The 22,807-nt window shown below is 40.4% G+C and overlaps 2 protein-coding genes across 2 annotated transcripts; both read right to left on the minus strand.

Moving 5' to 3' along the window:
* Positions 1 to 17,578: 17,578 nt before the first annotated feature.
* On the minus strand, positions 17,579 to 20,401 carry LOC129732177 (uncharacterized). The gene is made up of 2 exons (XM_055692765.1): positions 18,594 to 20,401; positions 17,579 to 18,527 (listed from the first exon to the last, which is right to left on the minus strand). Exons 1-2 carry the CDS (start codon positions 20,341 to 20,343, stop codon positions 17,596 to 17,598), a joined length of 2,682 nt encoding a protein of 893 aa, XP_055548740.1. The 5' UTR covers positions 20,344 to 20,401; the 3' UTR covers positions 17,579 to 17,595.
* Positions 20,402 to 20,405: 4 nt separating this feature from the next.
* LOC129728885 (uncharacterized) lies at positions 20,406 to 22,436 on the minus strand. The gene is made up of 4 exons (XM_055687357.1): positions 21,766 to 22,436; positions 21,111 to 21,606; positions 20,464 to 21,047; positions 20,406 to 20,414 (listed from the first exon to the last, which is right to left on the minus strand). The coding sequence occupies exons 1-4, from the start codon at positions 22,339 to 22,341 to the stop codon at positions 20,406 to 20,408; spliced, it is 1,665 nt and encodes a 554-aa protein (XP_055543332.1). The 5' UTR covers positions 22,342 to 22,436.
* Between the last annotated feature and the right edge of the window lie 371 nt (positions 22,437 to 22,807).

Below are 22,807 nucleotides of genomic sequence, written 5' to 3' on the forward strand. Positions count from 1 at the left end.
TCTCGTCTGTTTGAGTTTGGACGATAATAGAAGCGAGCAGTTCATTTACTCGGCTGTAATAGCTGCTGAGGCTTTTAGACGGGTGTTTCTTCACTGTCGTCAGTTCAAAGTCCAATGTTTTGATATCTCTTTTATCTCGATAATAAAGTAAGAGAGTTTCTTTTATTTCGAGCCAATCGTAAGTAATATTATTTGCGTTCAAAATATCTGCGGCTTCACCACGAGTTTTCCGTCTGACTGTTTCTTCTATAATTGCAACCTGATCTGGGGTTGCGTTTTTTTCCCGATAATGTCGAAAAATATCTTCTACGTCTGTGAGCCATGCAAGTAATTCTTGTGCTCTACCGTCAAACGGTTGAAGATCTCTTAGAAGATCCGGTATTTTACCTAGCTCGTAGAACTGTTGGTTTGATAATGAGTTCACCGACGTGGGTATAGGTGGATTCATTATTATTGCAAAATAAAAAATTAATCTACTTTTCTTCAGATTTTTTTGAATTTAACACTTATTTTTTTTTCTTTCTTTGAGGCTCAATTAAACACACTTTTTTTATTTCACTATGCCAGCTAGTCTGGACTTTTGTCAGTTGCACTAAAACACTATCACTATTTATTAAAACTATCACTTACATGAATGCCAGCATATCTGGACTTTCTTTTCCTGGGTTGACGGGAATCCCTTTATCGTCGGGGGATCGGCAGGCAGATGCTACGAGTTGCTCCTTTTTCCTAGCGGTACTCGGGACTCTCACATCGATCGGGTGATTACCTCAGTGTCCTGCAGATCGCTTGGTTTCTGGTGTGTGGCTCTTTCCACCGTTGTGATCCGGCTGCTTTAACTGAATATGAAGATTTTCACACTTTAAAACACTTATACTTTTCCCGACTTCTGGGTCCCTATTCGGGCGCCAGTTAAACACTTGGGTGTTGTTCGGAGTTTTTAAAAAAGCTACTGACACATGTCACTGCTCAACTAAGACTAACTTTATTAATTCTAACGATTACATTTGTGCCCGCCGTTCGATTCACGTTGGTCAGAATATGAACCGCTGACTTCGCATCGCTCGGTGGTGGCTCCGATCGTTCGATTGTCGTCAACCTGCTCGTCGATGGCATTGTCTGAATTGTCAGCAAATTCCTTTGGTAGCTCGGTTGTTAACTCGCGCATACAGTTGTAACTTTGGGAAGTTTTAGTTCTTTTAGATTGTACTGCGGCCTAATGTTGTTTATAATAGAAATCGTTTGGCGCGTATTTACCCTAACGAGGTAGTGTACCAAATCGGTGTTGACAACACAATAAGTTCCGACAACGATTATATAATCCAAAGCCAACTGATAAGTATACAGGACAATTGCGGGGCTAGCGCTACGATCCCACTGAAACTAACAGTCTCTCCCAAGCCGAGACTCGAACCTTCAACATGCGCTTCAACATTTAGCGGTTGAAAGCTGACGGGGTGGCAGAAAAATACGCCAAAAGATGGGAATGGGAGAAACGAGTGGAAGACATAAATGGACGCTGAGTGCTAGAGAGCGACGGACGTGAAGAACCGTGCCAGGAGCCGCATGCTCACGGCTACACGTCATAACAGAGAAATTAGAGACCACGGTCGGGAGAAGCGCGAGCACGAGGAGCAGGTGCTCACCGACGCAGAGGACAACTTTGTTAGAAACGACGTGCTAAGCTTCTATAGAACAGTCAACAAAGTCAGGAGACCGACGGTTGCAGTCAAGAGGTAGGAGAACTTCAAGGCACTATTGAGCGGTGATTAACAAGATGAACAAAACAGAAACATGATGAGGATTATTAGCGACGAACAAGCTGTGGAGCCACCATCACAGGAAAAGGCTAAAAGACAGCGTAGTACGAAGAGCAAACATGCAAAGGAATGGTACAATCATCACGAAATGTCACATGCTTCTTGATTTTGCGGACGATATAGATATCATCGGTATCGGCTGCAGAGAGGTGGAGGAGGCCTTCAGGCTCTTTAAAAGGAAAGCGGTGAGGTCGGGGCTTAGCGATAGTGTCGGTGCTGAAGTGGATATTGATGGGGAACGATTTGAAGTAGTGGATGAATTCCTTTACCTTGGTACACTTGTGGTACGTGACAACGATATGAGCCGCGTTAGCTAGTGATATATTGGAGTAAATTTCGGCGATCGACACTCGGCGGTAAATTGAAATTAGAGTGTGGGGCAGATGCATGAAACACGAGTTGTATGCTGATATAGTGAAGTAATACAAAGTCACAGACTTCTGTGCTAGACCTACAGCCAGAATGCTGCCAAAATTATCTTCAGCATAAAACCAGGAAAAGGCCGTATACTCCGTGGTAAACCTCGCTTTGGTGGATGTGGCCGGTGGAAGAAGATACACGATCTGCTGGTGTACGAGGTGACTGGAGAAAGGGTGCCCAAGACAGAAAAACCTGGACATCTTTAACTCGTTCGGCCTTAGACCGGTAAACGATCCGTCGGCTGATACAGTATAGTAAAGTAAGAAATTTGGAATTAAAAAAAAATAATTTCGGACATTTCTTTTGAAAGTTTTTCATGGAGCAAAAAGTCAAACTTCGGCCACCTTGAGGATTCTTTCAACAAGTCCAATTGAGTTTAATTTTTGCATGAGGATTTTTTTTTTTTTTTTTTTTTTCAAAAAATCAATTTTCATTGACACCCTCGAAGTAATGTAGCGCTCGTAAAAAATATTCTACTGTAAACTGTTTATCTTTCATTACACGCCAATAAAGTGTAGTGTTTATACGGTTGGGTATTTGTTCACAAGCGCAATATGAAAACCACTATTATTTTCAAAAACTTGTTCCTCTACTGGCCTGGTTTCAATGAGACCTGCCAAGCTGGAAATTATGAAATGGTTATGGCGAATAATGGATACTATCTGCAATGGATGTGTGTGTGATGAAAAAAAGGAATCATAACAACATCTCAAATAGCATTGTTATATTAACAGACATTGAAAATATTATTAAGTTTATTAACAGCCAATATTTTTTTTTTTTTTTTTTTTTTTTAGTATGTAGTCATGTTTATTAAATTATTATTTACAAATACATTTCAATTGTAGCCCTTAGATCATTTGTATCTATTGCGTTATTATCACTTATAATATAGTCTATATAAATGGATACCAGCTTCAGGATTTTAGTTTTCACCATTTTTGATGTTCTCCTCATTGTTGGTTTTTCGATATCTGAATACGTTACTCTCCGTCGACCAGGTAAGTACTTTGCGATGAACTGCTGTAGTGTTGCCCAAGCGCTGATCACCCGCGGGCACTCCGTTAGCTTATGCTCCAACGTTTCGATTGGTGTGTGACAGTGTAGACACTGTTCGCTATCCACACGGTGCATAATATGCATCAAGCGACGGTGTTCTGTTTTACCGTTTACAAACAGAAATAGTGTAGTTTTTTGTTGGGATGTTAAACAACGGTTTTGCAAAATGTTGGACCAAATTAGGCGCCAGTTTGTTGTTAAGTCCTCCCGTTCCACTTTCGGTTTTTCAGTTCCCTCTACAAAGTGTCGGTGTATACCGTCGGTGGACAAATTTTGCAGGACTATCGGCGGAAGCAAAGCGATATGTTGCCGTATTTGTTTCAGACACGGACAGTTCACCGGTAGTTGTAGTCGCGGGGTGCCTTCAATGAACGCTTTATAAAAAGGCATGTATTCAAGCTCGCGGAGGTGTCGATTAATCAGCAGCGCTTTACATTTAAACGCTGGCAGATGTAGTTTAAGCCCCCCTTCTTTATGGTCACGTGACAGCTTGTTATTGGGACACCCGCGGGAAGGCCTCTCCAGAGAAAATTTCCCATCGCTGAGGTCAGTCTCGCAACATGCATATTTGTCGGTGGTAAGATAGATGAGATGTACCAAATCTTTGAAGTAGCAAATGTGTTGAGGAATGCAACCTTTTGCAGCAGTGTTAGCGACCTTATCGCATGTGAAAATAGCGTTCTAGAAAATTTTACTACTAATTCGTCCCAGTTTAGTTTAATCATTGTACGAATTGAATTAGCGTAGATTACTCCAAGTATTTTTACCGTCTCTTCAGTCTGTAGCCACTCTACGTTGATTAGTGCCCCAGTAGTGTCCCCCACGTCAATGGAGGTGGTTTTTTCCATGTTCAGTCTCGCTCCTGAGACGACGGAAAACCGACCAAAGAGATTATAGGCGGCTTGTATTTTTTCGGCAGACGAGACAATCATACTAATGTCCTCCGCGTAAGCAACGATGATGTCATTCTCACCAACTCGCTCCAGCTGATTTAGCAGTGGCAAGAGGTAAATAGCAAATTGTAGTGAACTCAACGGGTTCCCTTGTGCGATCGAACGTTGGATTGAAACCGGAGTCGATATGTGACCGTTGATAAGCAGCCGAGCAGATGAGAGTTCTGCGAAACGGGCGAGTAAACCTACCATCCTCGTATTGAAACCGAGTGCGCACATGTTGTCGAAAAGAAAAGGTCGGTTGACCCGATCAAACGCGTGGTCCAGGTCGAAAGATATGAGCTTACCTCTCTGTTTGTGTGCTATCATTTGAGCAATGCGATCCTTAATTGAGAGCGTGGCTTCGTAAATGTTGTGCTCTGCATTGGCGCATTTTTGTACTTTGCCTAGTACCTTATGCGTCTGAACGATTGCTATTAGTCTTTCCCTGAGTATGCGGCATAGCAGTTTGTAGTCGAAATTCAGAAGCGAGATCGGCCTGTACGACCGTACGGTACTCTCACTCCCCTTCTTTTTCACCAACACAATTATTGCGTCTACGAACTCGGCTGGGAAGTGCGACTCGAGTGCTTCGTTCATGACCAAGTTTAACTCGCTGTGGATGACATCGAAGGTGCTCATGTAGAATTCTCTGGGCAAACCGTCGCTACCCGGAGATTTTCTTGGTGCGCTCGTTTTTATTGCCGAAAAAATCTCAGCTGTTGTAATCTCCCTCATGCATGCATTATTACCATCGTCAGCCTCTGGTATCACCCTTCTGCAGACAAAATCGTCATCCCGCTCTGCTCCGATTCTCTCATCTGCATAGAGTTGTGAATAATATTGTAGCAACTGATGCTCGATGTCTTGTGCGTTATCGGTAGTTTCACCTCTTTCGTTTTGTAATCGTGTGATGATTGTTCGTTTCCTTTTTCTTTCTCCGAGTTGAAAGGTGGAGAGCGGTTCACCGGCTACGTAGGATTCGTTGCTGCGTACAAACATCTGCATGAACTGTCGTTGCTGCATTAGGAGTTCACCCTTTAGTCGGTTGATGGTTGTTAACAAGCTTGGGTCGCGGTAATATCTGTCGTAAGCTCTTCGTAGCTGTTCATATCGCCATTGGTATTCGCGGCGGAAATCATTGTAGGCCAGAGTAGATTTCCGGCGGAAAAAAAGTTTGATTTTCGGTTTTGCATACCGTAACCACCATAACATCCAACAAGTGTAGTGTCGGCGTTGGCGAGTCCAGTATTGCCATTTAATCCTGAACTCATCGACATTTTCCGGAGTCAGCAGGTGCGAGCGGAGAGACCAGAAGCCTCGGCCACTCTCTCTGCCGAGATTTGGGAGACACAGACGTACGGTAACAGCTTTGTGGTCTGAGAAGGCAACGACGTGTGTGTTAGTATCCTGCAGCTGGTGAGTTAGTTCCCGGCTAACGTAGATGCGGTCTAGTCGTGACATCGAGTTGTGAGTTATGAACGTATACCCACCAGATTGTGGGCGAAGTTTAGCCCATACATCTTGGAGACAGAGCTGTCGGACGGTTGTATGGAGAGCCGGACTGTTGTTTGTACCCGTTGCGTCACACTGTCGTATAACACAGTTGAAATCGCCTGCAAGTATTACGTTCTCTGTACGATGTCGTAGATAGTACGCGATCGTGTAGTTGAAAAAGCGCTCGCGTTCTTGGCGGTAAGTAGTTCCTGAGGGTGCATATATGTTGCACAGTGTCGTGTTCGCAATTCGCAGTGCGATTAATCGCCCATCGATACTCTTTTCAACATGGGAGAATCGTATGTGTTCCTTTAGTGCGATCGCTGTCCCCCTTCTAGCATTGTCTACATTGCAAATAACGTTGAAACCGGGCAAGTGCAGTTGCTCGTTTTCTACCTCCTGCATCATAACAATATCAAGTTCTAGTGAGTGTACGAATGTTCGTAGAGCGTTTAGTTTTGTAGCGTTAGTGATCGTGTTGATGTTTATTGTTGCAATTTTGTAACTCGTGAGTTCCATTAAAGAATGTCTTCTCCCGGCGAATCGTTGGTTCCGTCGTGTCGTAGCTTTTTACCCGGTGGACGTCTACGAGATGTTCTGCTACTTGACGAGGTTGTAGAGCGATCAGTTTCGTCTCCCTCTCTATCTCGTTCGCTAGTCGTAACTTTTCGGTTCGGTTCGTCGGTACGGGGTGGTTGCGATGGCAGTTTAAAGTCTTCGTTTCGCTCTTGCGAAGTGGGTAAAGCCGCTGCCTGCGACTGGAGTGCTGGCTTGCTTGCGTTGATCTCGACAGTGCTTACTGTTTGCTGTGAAAAGACGGTTGTATTGCTCGGTCCTGCCAGGTTGCTGTTAACCTTCGACTTGGCAAGCTTTGGTTTGCTCGTCAACGTACGGAGCTGTTTCGGTTTGGTTTGCTTCACGATGTTTGCATATGACTGATCAGAGTCAAGCTTCTGGACCAGTAGTTTTTTGTTCTGGACACAGGATATTCCGCTGTGAACGAGCTCATTGCAGTGCCTGCATGTCTGCTGTTGGCCGTAATAAGACAAGGCAGTTGTCTCTCCGTCGATGACGACGTAGGATGGTATATTCTCCTTCACGATCATTTTCACTTCCCGTACACCGCTTGGGATTCCGCCAAACGTAAACCTCTCGTCCCACATCAACTCACGTATTGAGAGTACCTCTCCGTAGGCGCGGAGGAAATCAGCAATTGATTCGTCGGACACATCTTCAGATAGATCGAACAATTTTACTTCTACTGCTCCGTCCTCCATCCTAATGCGTATCTTATACGTTTTACCATCAATCTCCGTTTCATGTTTGTTGTCATGCTTTTCGACTATCTTTTGGGCCAACGACAGTTCACTGACCTTTACGAAGGCACATTGTAAGCCACGACTGGGCTGGATTCGCACAACTTGATCTTTTTCTAACTCTAGCACTGTATCGACGAACTCGTGTAATTCTTTGAATGACGGTTTTCGTGGCACATGAGCATAGTCAATGCGGAACGTATTCTCGCGACGTCTCATGGCTGTTTAGCTCTTCGCGTTTACGCGGTATGGGTGAAAAGAAAACAGCTGGGGCCGGTAATGGCCAGAGCTCTTAGCTTTGGAAAAAGATTTCAGATAAACTTCGTGCACGACTTCCGATGTATCGCAAAAAATTCGCGTCTGCTCTACTCGGAGGTTGAGCGCTAACTGACCAATTCTAATCGTGTTCAGATTTAGGATGTATGAGTATACAACTTCGACCTTCCAGTTGGTCTCGAGGTACGGTGCTGGCCTAACAAGCCAGTCGTCGTAGGTTCGAGTCTCGGCTCGGGAGAGACTGTTAGTGTCAGCAGGATCGTAGCGCTGGCCCCGCAATAGTCCTGTACATCAAACAGTTGGCTGCAAAGTCTGTGTATAATAAACAGAAGGTCAAATTTCGAAGCGGAATATAGCACCAAGGCTTTGCTTTGCTTTGCTTTCGAGTATACAACTTTAAAGCTCTTTGGAACAAATACTGGACAAGCGCTTTATCGATTTCTTGCAAAAAATTATGTCCAAATCAATCAATTCAATTTGTTATATTCAATAAAGCAGTAAACATCTAAAATTATATTGTTTATACGATTCTCAACGATGCTCTACAGATTGCCGATATCACGTACCAAAGCTATTTTTCTTCACCGGAGTAAAGAAGCAGTCTTCCATCTTCGTTTTCCCAAAGGATGAATCCCGTCAATCCACTGCAAATCGTTTAATGGCAAGCAATAAACAAAGTGCTTAATATTTCTCCCAGATGAAGTAGGGATGCGTCACTCTGGTCAAACGAGAACTGCAGGCTTCCCTCCTCGAAAACCTCCGCCTTCACATGCTTCCACCAAAAGCGAAATGTGCACGGTATTATTTGCATATATATAACGCCCAAACATTCACTCCCATTCGCCCACAATTCTTTCTTTTTGGCACTTTGGCAGTTTCCTGTACATTGCATACCATCATCCATCCAATGATGCTGACAGACCTTGCACTTGCGGGTCAATTCGTCGGTTGAAATGGACTTTTTCCAGACAGCAACAGAGGCAGGCAGATCAAAGTAGAGAGTATAAAAGCTTCTCGCAGTTTGGAGTGGGAAACTGAAAATGAATTGGATGGATTAGGTAGGAAGCTTGGAAAACGTAGGCGGCAAACGATACTGAGTTCGGGAAAAAGGGCTTGGTGCGGTACATAGCGGATAAACGCTTGTTTTGGGTAAAACAGAAAATATTCGGTCGAGTGAAGCTCATTAAAGTGAAATTTATTCTCTCCTGTCCTAAATCTGAACATCGAATTGATTTCGCACACAGTCTCTGTGATGTGGTATCGTTTGGGAAGGTGGGTTCCGCGTCGGAGAAACCCTTCCGGTCTAATAGACTCACTCAATTTTTGAATTCCAGTATCCATTTGCTTTGATATCGGTCCGAAAGGCTTCCAATCGATAGATTCCGAGCATCAAAGGTGAAACAAAGGTAAGTATGCTAATGAATTTTTGCCCTAATGTTATACTTTTGGGGATAACGAATCCCCAGCAGAGGGAAATGTTTCCAACAAACAATAGCTCTTTATGTGTGCCCGGTAAAAGGGTAATGTAATGAGATTGGCAGTTAAAAAGGCTTTAGATTCATTCGAAGCTGGTCCTAGATTGATTACGTGAGCAAAAAATGTTTATAATTGTTGTGTTCCACTACATAATTATCTTTCCACGTATTATATCAGAAGATTTTTCTTATAACAGTTCATTCTATTTAATTAATTTGGTTTCTTGAGTAGGTTCAAGTAGACTACTTAGAAGAACATGATTATTGTTGTTTACTTATATATATTTTTAAGGAAACAGATTTACTATACAACCTTATCTAATAAAATTTGTGTGCAGTGATTTTTTTTTTTTGTAAAATTTGTTATGTTGATACTTATAAATAATAGTACATATATGTTATTTTTAGTGAAAACTCCAAAGCATTATCACTTCTTTCATTGATAAATTTCACGTAATTTGCTATTAACTGTAAAAGTTTCGTTTTTATTCTTCGTGGTATTCCGTTTAACGTTGGGTGATTAAAGCGAAACTAATTTAACAAAATAAAAGTTTCTTGGGGGAGTTCTAATAATATAACAAATATTGTTGTTACTTTATAAACTCAAAGAACTCCAAAAATAAAACATCCAACAAATGTTTAAGAGGACACCACTGCTTTCTTTTTCCCTGAAATTTAAGCCTTAGATTTTTAAACCTCGAGGAGGATGATCTCGGAATAGTAAATGTCTCTGCCAAAGCAAAGCCATTGTTGGAAATTAGCATTCCCTCCGGATGTGAAGCACAGCCCGCTCACATTCAGAAGCTGCAAGCTACTTTAAAGCAGTTACCGTAGGCTCTGGACTGAATGAATAGGACAATGCGAATAAGAAAGAATCTCTATATTATGTAACAAATTGAACGTCATCCCGATTTGCCTAATGAAACGTCCCACACTTTTGTCATTCAGATCACAAAATCTTCAGCCGAGTGAACGAGATTGCTGCTAACCCAAAACTTTGCCAGTATAATAAACGTGCGAGCGTGACTGAATGGCGACTTGCTTAACTTTTGCGTAGGAAAAGAGAAAAGTTTCCTGATTTCTATTCCCCAACCAAGAAACATACATTCTTGCAGCCATTCACCGTTCGACTCACAAATTGGTAGATCAAGGCCAGAGAAAGGAGCAACTATGAAAAAAGGTTTACCTAACCGGGTATGGGCGGTTCGATTCACGTACAAAGTGATAAAAAACTGATGAGAAGAATAAAAAAAATGAACGCCAAAAAACTTTCTCGCCATCGGGTAAAATTTCTTTCCGAGGACAGAAGATTAATTTGCTGCCAATAAATGGTTGATCGGTGTTCTTGGAAAAAATGGCTTTGAATACTAGGTTGCGCATCTAGCAAAAATCAGAACCGAGAGAAAAGATTGTTTTTCTCAACAGCTATTTTCAGCCTGCTTCCGCCTTTTCTGTACGGTTACTCAGGCAACAATTTTTCACTTGAAATAAATAAAAAACACTATCTGGAGGCTGATGTTTTCAATAATTTTCATAATAAAGCTTGTATTGTAGTCTAGCACCATCGTCACAAACGAATGACGGCCGTTGCGAGACAGTGCAGTTTATATATATTTTTGCTGGTTCTAAAAAATTACGTAAGATACTGTTTGACATGATGAGTTTATTAGAAATCCGTTCGAAGTGTTACGTTTGGTAATCTGTGGTTTAACTTTTAGACACTTGAAAATGTGTCTATTTTCTGAAGTACGTTATTCTTCGAGATATCGATTGAAAATCAATTCTCTTGGAAAATCATTAAATTGATTGCGGAAAAAGATTGACTTAAGTTTCTCAGACTAGCTTTACCTTCAGAACATTGCAGTCCACCTTACGAAAAACCACACATACAGCTTACGAAAAACTACACGTACATATTGTCATCTTTTCTTTTAGGCCCTTTTGAAGCAACAGTCGCGAGACAACATTAACAGCGGATATCATAAAATGACCTTATAATCAATATAATCAAAACGAACAACTGTGGAAAGTTTCAGCGAGATCGGAAATGGTCGATCTGGATGGATTTGCGAAGTAGCATAGAATGATTACCACGAATTCATATTAGCGGTGATAAAATCGAGGTGGTAGACGAGTTCGTGTACATGGGCGATAAACAAATAAACAAATTAATAGCTCTTCGAGATTCGAAGGGACTCGAGAGTGTACCCGAAACTCGAACTATGCACATCACTCAATCCATCGTCGACTTGACCAACCGTGTCAGTTTATCCGAGAAACGTTAATCGTACAGAAACTGCCATAGCTGATCTCGATCGATTAAGTCGTACGCCGATTCAACAATCGACAAACAAATGATGTGTGGGCACCAGTGCTGATAAAAGTCATTTTCCCCAGCAAAATTCTTCGAAAATTACAGCCAATCATTTTCAATTTTCACTTCCAATGATCGCAGCACTCTTTCAGATACACTAGATTTTCGTCCTAGTAACGTGCTGTTATACTCAAATGAAATAGATCGCGCGCATCGTTCACGGTTACGGAATAAAATTTGACGAAAAATCCAACCAAATGATCTTCACTTCAAAGCGAAAAAGAAAAACAAACAGCCCACTCAACCAAAAAGAATCACCGAAACACTTTTTCACTGACACTGACCGATGCCTTGACAATCTTCGTTAACTGATAAACTGATTTTGTTGTCTTGCTTCCATCGCATGAAATATAATGAGGTGTTTTGACAGTTCACTTCCATGCAAAAAGCGGGAAGGGAGAATTCTGAAAGAATTGTAAAAAAAAACGTTTATGGATGCTTTTTTTCACTTTCACTCAAGAGTGTCACCAAATATCAACCCTGGTGGGCACATTGTATTCACGGCATTTTTGTAGGACCTGTCGTACCGCGAATATTCGGTCAGTGGTGGCGAGGGCACCCATAAATCCCGCTTGCTATTGCCCCATAAATTCCCTCGCAAACGGTGATAGTCGACGACACAGAAATTGAGAGAATACACGGACTGCACGGTAGTTGCAGCAATCCAACTTTGCACCCTTTTTGTAGATGAGGCGCACTGTACCCTCTATCCACTCCTCTGATACTATCTCCACCTCCCAAATCTTGGCAATAACCCAGTGTTGCATCTCAGCCAGTGATTCGCCACCGTGTTTCAACAGCTCGCTGGGGAGTAGGTCTGCTCCAGCGGCTTTGTTGTTTTCAGCCGGCCTATCTCCTATTTAACCTTCTGGAGGTCAGGGGCTTCATCTGCGCGTACACCGAGATCTACTACCACTTTGTCGTTATCCTCTGCTACATCGCCGTAAGGTGCTCGTCATAGTACTGCTTCCACCTTTCAATCATCTCTCACTTGTTCGTGAGAAGGTTGCCGTCCAGGTACCTACAGATGTCGACTTGTGGCACATAGCCTTTGCGGGAACTGTTAGGCTTCTCGTAGGACTTTCGTGTGTAATTCGCACGATACAGTTTCTGCATCGCCTTGGGATCTCGATCTTCATGCTGGCGCTTTCTCTTCCGTAAGATCGGGTTTTGCCAGGGGCATTTAGCGCTCGAGGTTCGCCCTCGTTCGGTGTTGCAGTATTTTCGCACGTGCTGCATTCTTTGCACTCGTCGTCAAACCAGTCGTTTCTCCTGTTCGGAGCCATTGTACCAAGAACCGCTACAGCACTACTACCTATGGCTGATCGAATGTCCTGCTGCTGCGCGTACTCCCGTGCAACTTCGGCGTACCGTAGTTGCCCGATGTTTGGTCGCGGTGGGTGACTTTGACACGTGTTTCGCACCGTCGAAAGTTTTAAGCGCATGCATACTGCAACGAGGTAATGGTCCGAGAAAAATTTACCGTTGATTAGAGCGTGGTCGATTTGGTTCTCCACTTGAAAGTCAGATGATCTCCAGGTGGCTGTGTGGATGTCTTTGCAGGGGAAGAAAATACTTCTGACTACCATACCGCGGGAGGCTGCAAAGTTCACACATCCTTGGACGTTATTATTTGATGCGGCGTGCAGGCTATTCGGTCCGATCACCGGTCTAAACATTGCCTCCCATCCTGTCTGATTGTGATATGAACACCGACGACGATCTTAACGTCCCGGTTGCGGGCAGCTATCAGACACCTGCTCCAGCTGCGCATAGAACGCTTCTTCCTCGTCGTCGGGTCTTCCTTCGTGTGGGCAGTGCACATAGATGACGTTGTAGTTGAAGAACCGGCCCCTAATTCTTAACTTACACATCCTCGCACTGATTAGCTGCTATAAAGCCAGTCCCAAGCTCGTTGGTGGTGCCACAGATCTGATAAAAGGTAGCCTCCCATTGCCCGCTCTTCCATACCTTCTATCCCGACCAGCAAAGTTCCTGCAGTGCTACGATTTCGAAGTTGCGAGTTCATCATATATGATCCTGTCGCAGCCGTGAAAGCATAACGATTTGCAGTTTCATGTTCCGAGTTTCCAATCATAGTTCCTGTTTTTTCACCTAGATCTGTGCCGATTGTTCCGGACTGTATTTATTTCTTCGATATTTGCAAAGTTTAGTGTTTTACGGGACGTCAGCTCTGTTTAAAGTCCCACGCTGACACCAGAACGTTGATCAGCCGCTCCTAACACGGAGATAAGAGGCTGTTTTGAGCCGCACCATCCTGGTGAACAAACGCTCAGGTTGGCGAAGCATTTCCTCCACCGCCGAAATATGGTTAACGCGCAAATGATCTGCGCACTGTGCATTTAACGCTGGTTAAATAAGTGTTTACTACTGGCGGACCATCTTGCATCGCTCAAACTCGTCTTCATCTCCCGCATCAAGATCTTCGATTTCAAGATCATCACAAAAAAAAGTTGTACTTTATGTTATTTCTACCGAAATATTTGCCTTTTTGTTTAATAGTTCTCAACATAATCTATGCATCCTGAATCTTGCAGACCCAACTCTTGATCTTCATCATCGGTTTTTTGATCGGTGTCATTATTAAAAGTGTCTTTAATTCGATTGTTCTGAAGCAGTCCTGAAGTAAAGAAATTTAAATCATTATCCGTCGTGATTGTACAAATTTCCTTAATCGAAATTTAAAATCTGTTCAGAATGCTTATAATTTCTTCTAAAATACTCTCTGAAGTATTCCGTTCAGTGCTTTCTAGCGTAGCAAGGGTATTGATGACGATTTTTCCTTGACAAAGGATCTGGACGTAGATTTCTTACCTTGAAGCTAATTAACTTTCCGCGAAGATGAGATGATACACATTCCACGGCTTTACTTTTAATTCCGTTGGCGTATCGCAATATTTTGTCCCTATCTTCAATGAGATGCAATATATTACTGACACATCCGTTGGAGAGGAACTGCAGTGGAACGTTGCACTAGGCCAACCATTGAACTGCGTTTGTTATGTAAACATTCATATCACTCAAGAGGAACCGTAATCCCTCGACTTCTCGTTATCGAATGAACGTCTCCGGAAAGGAATGTAGAGGCAGTTTCATTATCGTCATTCAATCAGTTTAGTACTACTAGCATTTTCCTTGTGCCTAGTGATAATGTGCCTCTTCAAATTTAACCTTTACATTATACAGAAACGTTTTAGAATCAGCACACAATAAACTATACAAATACTTTCTTTCAGGACAAACATAAAATATATTCTTTCGGCAACCGCTTTTCCGACATTTTACTTTCAAGTCGAATCTTTAATTGGTACTCCGCTCAGACTTTATTAACTCCAATTTAAGATGACAGCAGAGTTGGCAAACAGTTCGTAATTTTTTTTTTTGCTCGTCAGCAAGAATGAATGTTGCGATAATATAATTATACAACATCCTTATAAATAATGAAAATTACATATATTTTTCTATAACGGGTTTTCTAAATAATTTTAAGTAATTTGTTATTCGAAAAACCTCTCAGGTTGTGTTTTAAATTTGATCCCGTTAGATGTTAAAATAACAGAACTCATAACAAAAAATATTCTACTAGGGTAGATGATCCAATAGTTGTGGTAGCACCAAAAGTTGCGGCATCGCTTTTAAATTCATCGTTTAAACTAATTAGAACCGAATTGCTTATGCTACATGTTGAAGAAATAATAGATTAAACATAAGTTCATATGTTACTATAACAATCTATACTGAAAATATCCAAATTACTGAAGAATACTGTATTTTTCAGAAACTTACCCGGAAGGCACCACTCACTACCCATTTTCTTATTTTGTCCACGATTGTTTTAAGATATGTGTGTGGTTTTAGTACGATTATTACTCATATAATTATTTTCCCAGATAACAGTTTATTATGGAAACTGTTGCACAGGTGAAGTTCGTTAATAGATGATCATATTATTTATAAATTACTTCCTCCACTATTGGATCACAGGATACACTATGCTCTTATAGTTGCGGTATGTTTCGCAATTCTGATTTACGTTTATCAGAACATATGTATGTGGGACTACTTGTGTATGTTAGGGACAAGCAGGTACTAGGGGACATACCTAAATGATGTAACTTATTACTATTCAATTTTCGAACCCCACCTTCCCCTGCCACCGTGTATTTACCGATACTTCATACATGATCGGCCACCAAAGCTATCGCTCTCACCCCTAAAATGCTGTATTATGCATTTATGACCTCTTAATCGATGCTTACCCACTGCTTTTGGTCTTGTAATTCTTTTAACGAGCCTTTCACAGCTTCAATCGCTCTTTTAGTAAACACTAACGTCAAAAATGTAAGCGCAAACATGGTACGAAGCAGAGGTAATAGACTCTAACTTCCAGTGTTGAGAAGTCACCATTTGTGAAAAAAAATTCTTCTGAATAATTCAAAATGAGCGCCATTGGTCTTTCTCTTCAGCCAATTTCAGCCCTTTTCAAATGTTAGTCTATAGACATTTTATAAAAAGTATGCAAAATTTGTTTTATTTTAATAAAACCTACATACCATCACTGAATTTTGCCAACATCTGACCAAATTGGCGCAATATACGTCTCTTAGTTAACTTCGTGCATTTTTGTATTTACTTGCAAACCGACTTGTCAACCTATTAAGAACAATATGATAAATAGTAAAACAATCAAAAACCACTTCAAGCGAGGCAAATACCTTCATTTAACCACACAAACACGAATGTTTTATATACCGCAACTACAGGAACACCCATTCACAACTATAGGAACTCTACCGCAACTATTGGAACAAAAGCGTGCAACATATTTTAGTTAATTTAAATCCTCAAAGCGGGTTCAAAAACAATTTTAAGGTGCAAAATTATCAAATAGAACCCATTTCAACAGAAAATAGTGAAATTGACCAGCTAGATTCGTTTTTCTTAGCCAAAACAAGGCTAAACATGCATAACTCGTGCTTAGCTCCTCCACTATTGGGTCATTTACCCTAATATCAAACCCATATCAAACTTTGTTACTAACTTATCACCTTTTTAACAAAATTAAATAGCATATAGGACAGTACAATAACAAAAACAACAGTATAATACCAGAAACAACAGGTTTCGATAGAGACGAAAAAATTGTTAGATTCGTTTCAGAACAACTTCATTTTAGGATTTGTTTTTATAACACATTCAGATTCAATTTTGTTTTCAAAAGCATATGAAAAAATACAAAATCGTATCAAATTATGTTATTTGTATCTCGTGTTGCAAGAATTTTGTAATTTTTTTTGTTATGCTTTTCTGCTCGGGATGGAATGTAAAGAATGATTCAATGTTTTATCCGGAGCAACGCCAAATAGGTAGTTCAATTAGTGCATAACTTAAAACGTGATTGGTGATACATACAAACAAACATATATATATATATATATAAATATATATATATATATATATATATATATATATATATATATATATATATATATATATATATATATATATATATATATATATATATAAATATATATATATATTTATATATATATATATATATGTATATATATATATATATATATATATATATATATATATATATATATATATATATATATATATATATATATATATATATATATATATATATATATATATATATATATATATATATACTAGCTGACCCGGCAAATTTCATTTCGACAATAAATGGTTTTAATTTTAAATATAGGGTAAGCAATCCATTAATCACAGTTTGTGTTTCTATTGTTGCATTGTTAATTTATTCGCAATTTTTCAACACGACTTGCTGAAGGACATTTTATCAACGGTGTTACCACTTCCATATGACAGAATACTTTATTAGATAGATTCACATTTTGTGGCGAATTTCCTTCAAATTGCTGAATGTTGAATGACTAATTGAGTAACTTATTTACATATAATCTACATGAAAAGTATTAATTCAAGTATTAACACCAAAAATCAGGACAGAAAAAATAAAAATACCCCTTCCTCAACATATCGTTAATATTTCTAACTACTCAAATGCCGCAAAATGGGACATGATGCTCATTCAAATGAGTCATTCCGTCTATTTTGGTTTCTTATGATTGCATCCTAGTTTTTATTTGTTATTGAATAAAATGTTGTTTTAATATAATCACATTCTACATCATCATTATTTTTTACATCATATACATTTTGAGCATTATTAACATTAGTTTCATTTTTTACACTATCTACATTATTTACATCATTTACATTTACTATATTATTTACATTGTTTAAACTATTTACATTATTTACAATAACTACATTATTTACCCTATTTAACTTATTTACATTACATTAACTTCATTATATACATCAATAGCGAAATGGGTTAAGTAATCACATTAAAAGTCAATTCAATGCTTTGTGGTAAACTACGTTTTTCGTTTTGTTGTCTGGTGCATAAATAAACAAAGACGATGGCTTACCAACACGCGAGCATGCCACATACAATTGACCATGTGAAAAGCATGGAAACTCAAGATTCACTCCGCATACCTCCAAAAATTGACCTTGAGATTTGTTTATAGTCATAGCGAATGCAAGGCGTACGGGAAATTGAATGCGTTTGAACTCAAATGGTAAATCGGTAGTAATTAAAGGAATTCTGGGTATAAGCACTTCTTCGCCCTGGAATTTCCCTTTGAGTATTGTTCCTTGAATTATATTGTTTTTGAGTTGCTTGACTACTAATCTTGTCCCATTGCATAACTTAGGTTGGTTGAGGTTCCTGAGCATGATGATGACTGATCCAATCTTTAGTTGCAAATTGTGCGGTGGAAATCCTGGCAAATCCAATGAATTTAGGAACTCCGTTGGATAATTGTTCACTTCTTCAGGATTAGTCACACAATCTACTGACTTGAATTGACACAAATGTCCAGGAATTGCATTTTGAATTGCGAAGTTCAACTCATCGACATCTTTATTTTTTGCTGCCAAAATAGCACGTGCACTCAACCAATCGTAATTTGTATAATTGTGTACGATATTTGGGAATACATTATTAATCAGTTCCTCTTTCGTTATTGTGTAATGGCAGAAATTCGGCGGCAGTGTAATCAATCCGTTGCAAACATCGATTGGTATTTCCCCATTACCAATGGCTAACAATGGATTTGAGAACACATCTGCGGACGAATCATTTTGCATCAGTACTCGCATGTTGGTTGTCAATTTCAGCTTCTTCACAAAACGCCACAAATGAGAGAGTTTAAGGCAAGCGTTGATTGCATCTGCTGCCGTTGATCGCGGAATAACGGGAAGCGTTTGTCGAAAATCGCCTAGAAGTTATGTTTCTGAATATTAGTTCTATACCTACTTGATTAATGAAATAAAAGAAAAATCACCTGCCAACACAATAAGTGCCCCTCCAAAGTGTCTTGCGTTGCTTCGTAGATCTCTCATTGTTCTATCTAGTGCCTCCAATGCTCGTTTGTTTGCCATTGTGCATTCGTCCCAGATGATAATTTTACAATTCTGCAACACTTTTGCCATGACTGAATTTTTCGAAATATTGCATGTCGGTTCGTCAGTCAGTTGGAGATTCGATGGCAGCTTGAACGCGGAATGAGCTGTACGACCACCTTCTAACAATGTTGCTGCAATCCCTGAGGATGCAACAGCCACTGCAACTTCCGATCTCGATCTTACTGAATCCAACAACAATGAAATCAGAAACGTCTTGCCAGTTCCGCCAGGCGCGTCGATGAAGTAAATGCCTCCGTTTCCCTCGTCAACCGCTTTCAGCAATGTGTCGTATACTTCCTTTTGCTGGTTAGTCAATAACGGAATTTCTGTTCTAACTGCCTGGTTCAATGCGTCTCGATCGTATTCTCGTTCACGTTCTAACTCTCGGTTCAATGCATCGTGCATTGCACGATTCGGTACTACCATGCCTAGTTTGTCCAACGAACTGCCGCTCATGAGCAAACACATGTCTTCAATCAAGAGCAACGCCTCGTTGTGTATCCCATCGTCCATTTCAAGTTGGTAATTTAAAGTGGTTGTACGAACTCGATGCAAAATATCGTCAGCCATATAATCCTTATATTTGCTCCACAATTCGACTGGATTTGAAGGAAAACATGTCGAGATGATTATTGCGAATAGTGTGCGAATTTGATTCGCAGGTGCTGAAACAATGGCATCAGCAAGTGTTGAATCCCAATGAGTGTCGTTTTCAATCAACTTTAACCGGCTACAGGCTTCTCGATATGTCCCACATAGTTCACCATCCACGGTCCGAAGTGATTCAAATGATGTCGGTCCACGAACATTGACCAACAGCAGACGAAGATAAAAACACGCATCGTTTTTCGGACGCACAGTATAGATTCGTCCAAGTGCGTCGGTGGAAAAAACATTGTCGTATCCGGGAACTTCTTGCCCTTGCTTTCTCCTCTGGAACATTTTTGATGACGCATTCCATGTATAATACCGCGGGATTTCGGAGTATAGGAGTGCTCGGGCAAATGGATCGCTCTGGCCGATAGTGAAAAAACTTGTCAATGTTGTGTGCGGGGCACGTTCGGCCCTTTGAGCTGCGTTTGCTTCCGTTAAATAGACACGTTGTCCGTTTTCTAAATGGACAGCCAAGTGGACGACAGTAGGGTAGCGTTCATGAATCGGAAATGAAAAAATCCTCCAAATTGCTTCATTGCAACTCACATAACGGCCCAATTGATATCGTGTCACTTCGTCGTTCGCATCTGGAGCAGCAATTCCAAAAACGGCCATGTCGCTGCCCTTGTTCACATATTTACAAACATACTTGATTGATTTGATCGAGTTGCATAATACAACATTGCAGTGAGTTTTGAAGGTTTTGGAGAGTAGCGGTGAATATGGAACAATCCAGCTGTTGTCAACAACAACGTTACTTCCTTCTAGGTTCATTATAAACGACTGGCCATTGTCCTCGGGGGGAACGCCGCCGGTACAGGGGGTATCCATCATTTCCGGAAATAGTTTCGGCGAGCAATGGACGGGGATATCGTTTCGTGCATTTATCACCAACCATACACGGTGATCTTGGATTGTGTTGACCGCAAGGTCCATGGACCATATGTGATTTAACAATTTCAAATAGTCCTGCATCTATATTTGCGTCCGGGATTTCCGCATGTATTATGTTATCGATATGTTCGGGACGTATTTTGTCAACTAACCTGTTAGTAGGTGAAATGTCACAAATAGTAAATAAAAATAATAATATACCAACCATATAAGCGTATGTGAATGCGGAAGACCTCGTTTCTGCCATTCGATGGAGTACATCCAGCATCTCACTTCGCCAAACACCCTCTGCTTAACAATGAAATCCATGAGACATTTTTGCTTCTGCCGGAATACCCGTGCGGTAATATCATGCCTATCGCTCGATGTCTGGCCGGGTAGTAAGAACTGAGATATTTCCGTCCATTTCGGGTTACATGTAAACGTTATGAAAAGGTCTGGGCGGCCGTAATGTCTCACATACGTCATGGCATCTTGGGAATGTTCTTGCATATATCGTGGACTTCCGACATAAGTGGATGGAAGAATTGTCAATCGACAAATATCGTGGACATTCCCATCTGAACTTATTGCATCTCGCAAATGAACGTACACCTCGGACCGCAGTTTGACTTGATTGAATTTTATGAAGTTCAAGCGCTCAGTCTCAATTTTGACGTACATGTCCACCGCATACTGTTGAAACAGTCGACGATATCGCAGTAAATGATTATCACTATCCTTCCTTATCATCAATCGGTATGAGTAGAAATTCATTGAACTGACCTTCTTGTTTGATTCTTCGCCTTTAACAAAATACATTAGTATTGTACTCAAACTCATTAAACATGATTTAAACAGGTACTCACCTGTCGATGGATTAATCATTCTTATTTGGAAATGATATCCATCCTCTCCATAGCAGAACATAAGTGGATATTGCAATGAGTCGTACGAACGATGGGTTTCATAGACACGTTGCAATTGGCCATCAGTGCGTTTTAGAACGATATCACGGGATTCTGCGTTTTCCCCAGAAATCACAACAGCTATTTCATCCATAGTAGGTGCATTAAATTGCCGTTCATGACTTTCAGTTGGACGTTTATCTGCTCTGATGACAATTCTATGATCATCAGAAGGCATAACCTGCAAGGCCGTTTTAAATAGCCGAATCAAAGCGTTATGTTCGTGGAGAAGTTCTTGTAGTTCTTCAATGATGTGACGCTTCATAGCACGGTTGATGGCACAACGCTTATCAATTTCTGTTTCATAATTTCCAACGAAATATATTTGAAGGAATTTATGATCTTCATTTATCGGTGGCAATAACGATCCTGTTCTATGGTGAATTTGACCTTGAATCTGAAACGGTTTTTGATTAATATGAAAATGGGTGAGATAATCCTAGTACAGAGGAATTCATAATTCCGTTAAAACGTTAACCAACTAACAACGTTTCTGTTATATATTATATTTTAACTGTCCACTGTTCAAAGATAGATTATTTCAATGAAAATATACCTTAAACGTTGGGTTGAATCCACTTTCTTCAACGATATTCGCTCCGAAAGACGTCATTTGAAAGCAGCTATTATACTTATGAACATTCGTTAAAAAATGTTTTGCTTCCAGCGAGTCTTGAGTCAACAATGATAGCAATGGTTCTGGTGGTTGAGCCAGTGGTGGCAACTTCACTTTGCCACCTGCACAACAGAATCCTGCTGTTTCCGAGTGAAATTTCAGAGCATTGCAATGTTGGCATGCCAAATCCATGGGTCCAATAGTAACGCATGGCAGTTTGCTGTAGTCTGTTGTGCAGTCATATTGGAACGCAGCGCGATGCAATTGGATGTTCAAAGCGCTTTTTGTTCTTCGGCGATTGGCGTTAGATATCAAATTGTGTTCGTCCTGCGGTCCAGCATTCACCTGTGCTTCTGCTTCCACCTGAGTTCGTCGTGCACGAATTCTCGTCATCCGTTCCCGAAGCTGGTCATTTGCTGCAGTGTTTTGCTCAAAGCTTCTAGTTGCACAGAGAATTGCTATTTTTCGTGCACTACGGCTGCGTGAACCAATGTTTGGTCTTCTGATTGGCGGCATACTGCTTTTCAAATATTGTAGCTGGTGAGCTGAATAAATCAAATACCTTGGAGTAGTCAGATAATCAGAAGAAATCAGCACCGGTCATTACTTACCTGAGCCAATCAAACTCTCCCTTCACCTTTCTCACCGAAATTTTCACAATAAATTAAAAAATGGACTTTTAATTGATAAACGAACCTCGTAATTATTTTTCACCGTCCAACAACCTATTAATAACGTTTTATTAAATTATAAGCAGAAGCTTTCAACTGATAAACAAACAACTGAAAATTTGTCAAAGCCTTCTGACAATGCGCGATGTATGGCTTTCTCTCCTTACGAATGCTTTCTGTAGAAACACTATTTTTCTCCTCAATGTTTTTTCTTCAATATTTTCCAGGTTTTTTCTTTGTACAAACTTTTTTGTATAAAGACAAACAAAACAAAAAAAATTGCATTCAAATCAGAAAATCCATTACAAAGT

This window comes from Wyeomyia smithii, chromosome 3, assembly GCF_029784165.1.
Source record: "Wyeomyia smithii strain HCP4-BCI-WySm-NY-G18 chromosome 3, ASM2978416v1, whole genome shotgun sequence".
In the NCBI taxonomy this organism is placed as follows: Eukaryota; Metazoa; Arthropoda; class Insecta; order Diptera; family Culicidae; genus Wyeomyia; species Wyeomyia smithii.

Coding starts and splice junctions, on each gene's coding strand:
- LOC129728885 (XM_055687357.1), bottom strand. CDS start 22,341: ATGCCGCCAATCAGAAGACCAAACATTGGTTCACGCAGCCGTAGTGCA. Junction 21,607..21,765: donor GATTCAACCCAACGTTTAAG/GTATATTTTCAT, acceptor AAACCGTTTCAG/ATTCAAGGTCAAATTCACCA. Junction 21,048..21,110: donor AATGATTAATCCATCGACAG/GTGAGTACCTGT, acceptor ATTTTGTTAAAG/GCGAAGAATCAAACAAGAAG.
- LOC129732177 (XM_055692765.1), bottom strand. CDS start 20,343: ATGCAGGACTATTTGAAATTGTTAAATCACATATGGTCCATGGACCTT. Junction 18,528..18,593: donor GGCACTTATTGTGTTGGCAG/GTGATTTTTCTT, acceptor CATAACTTCTAG/GCGATTTTCGACAAACGCTT.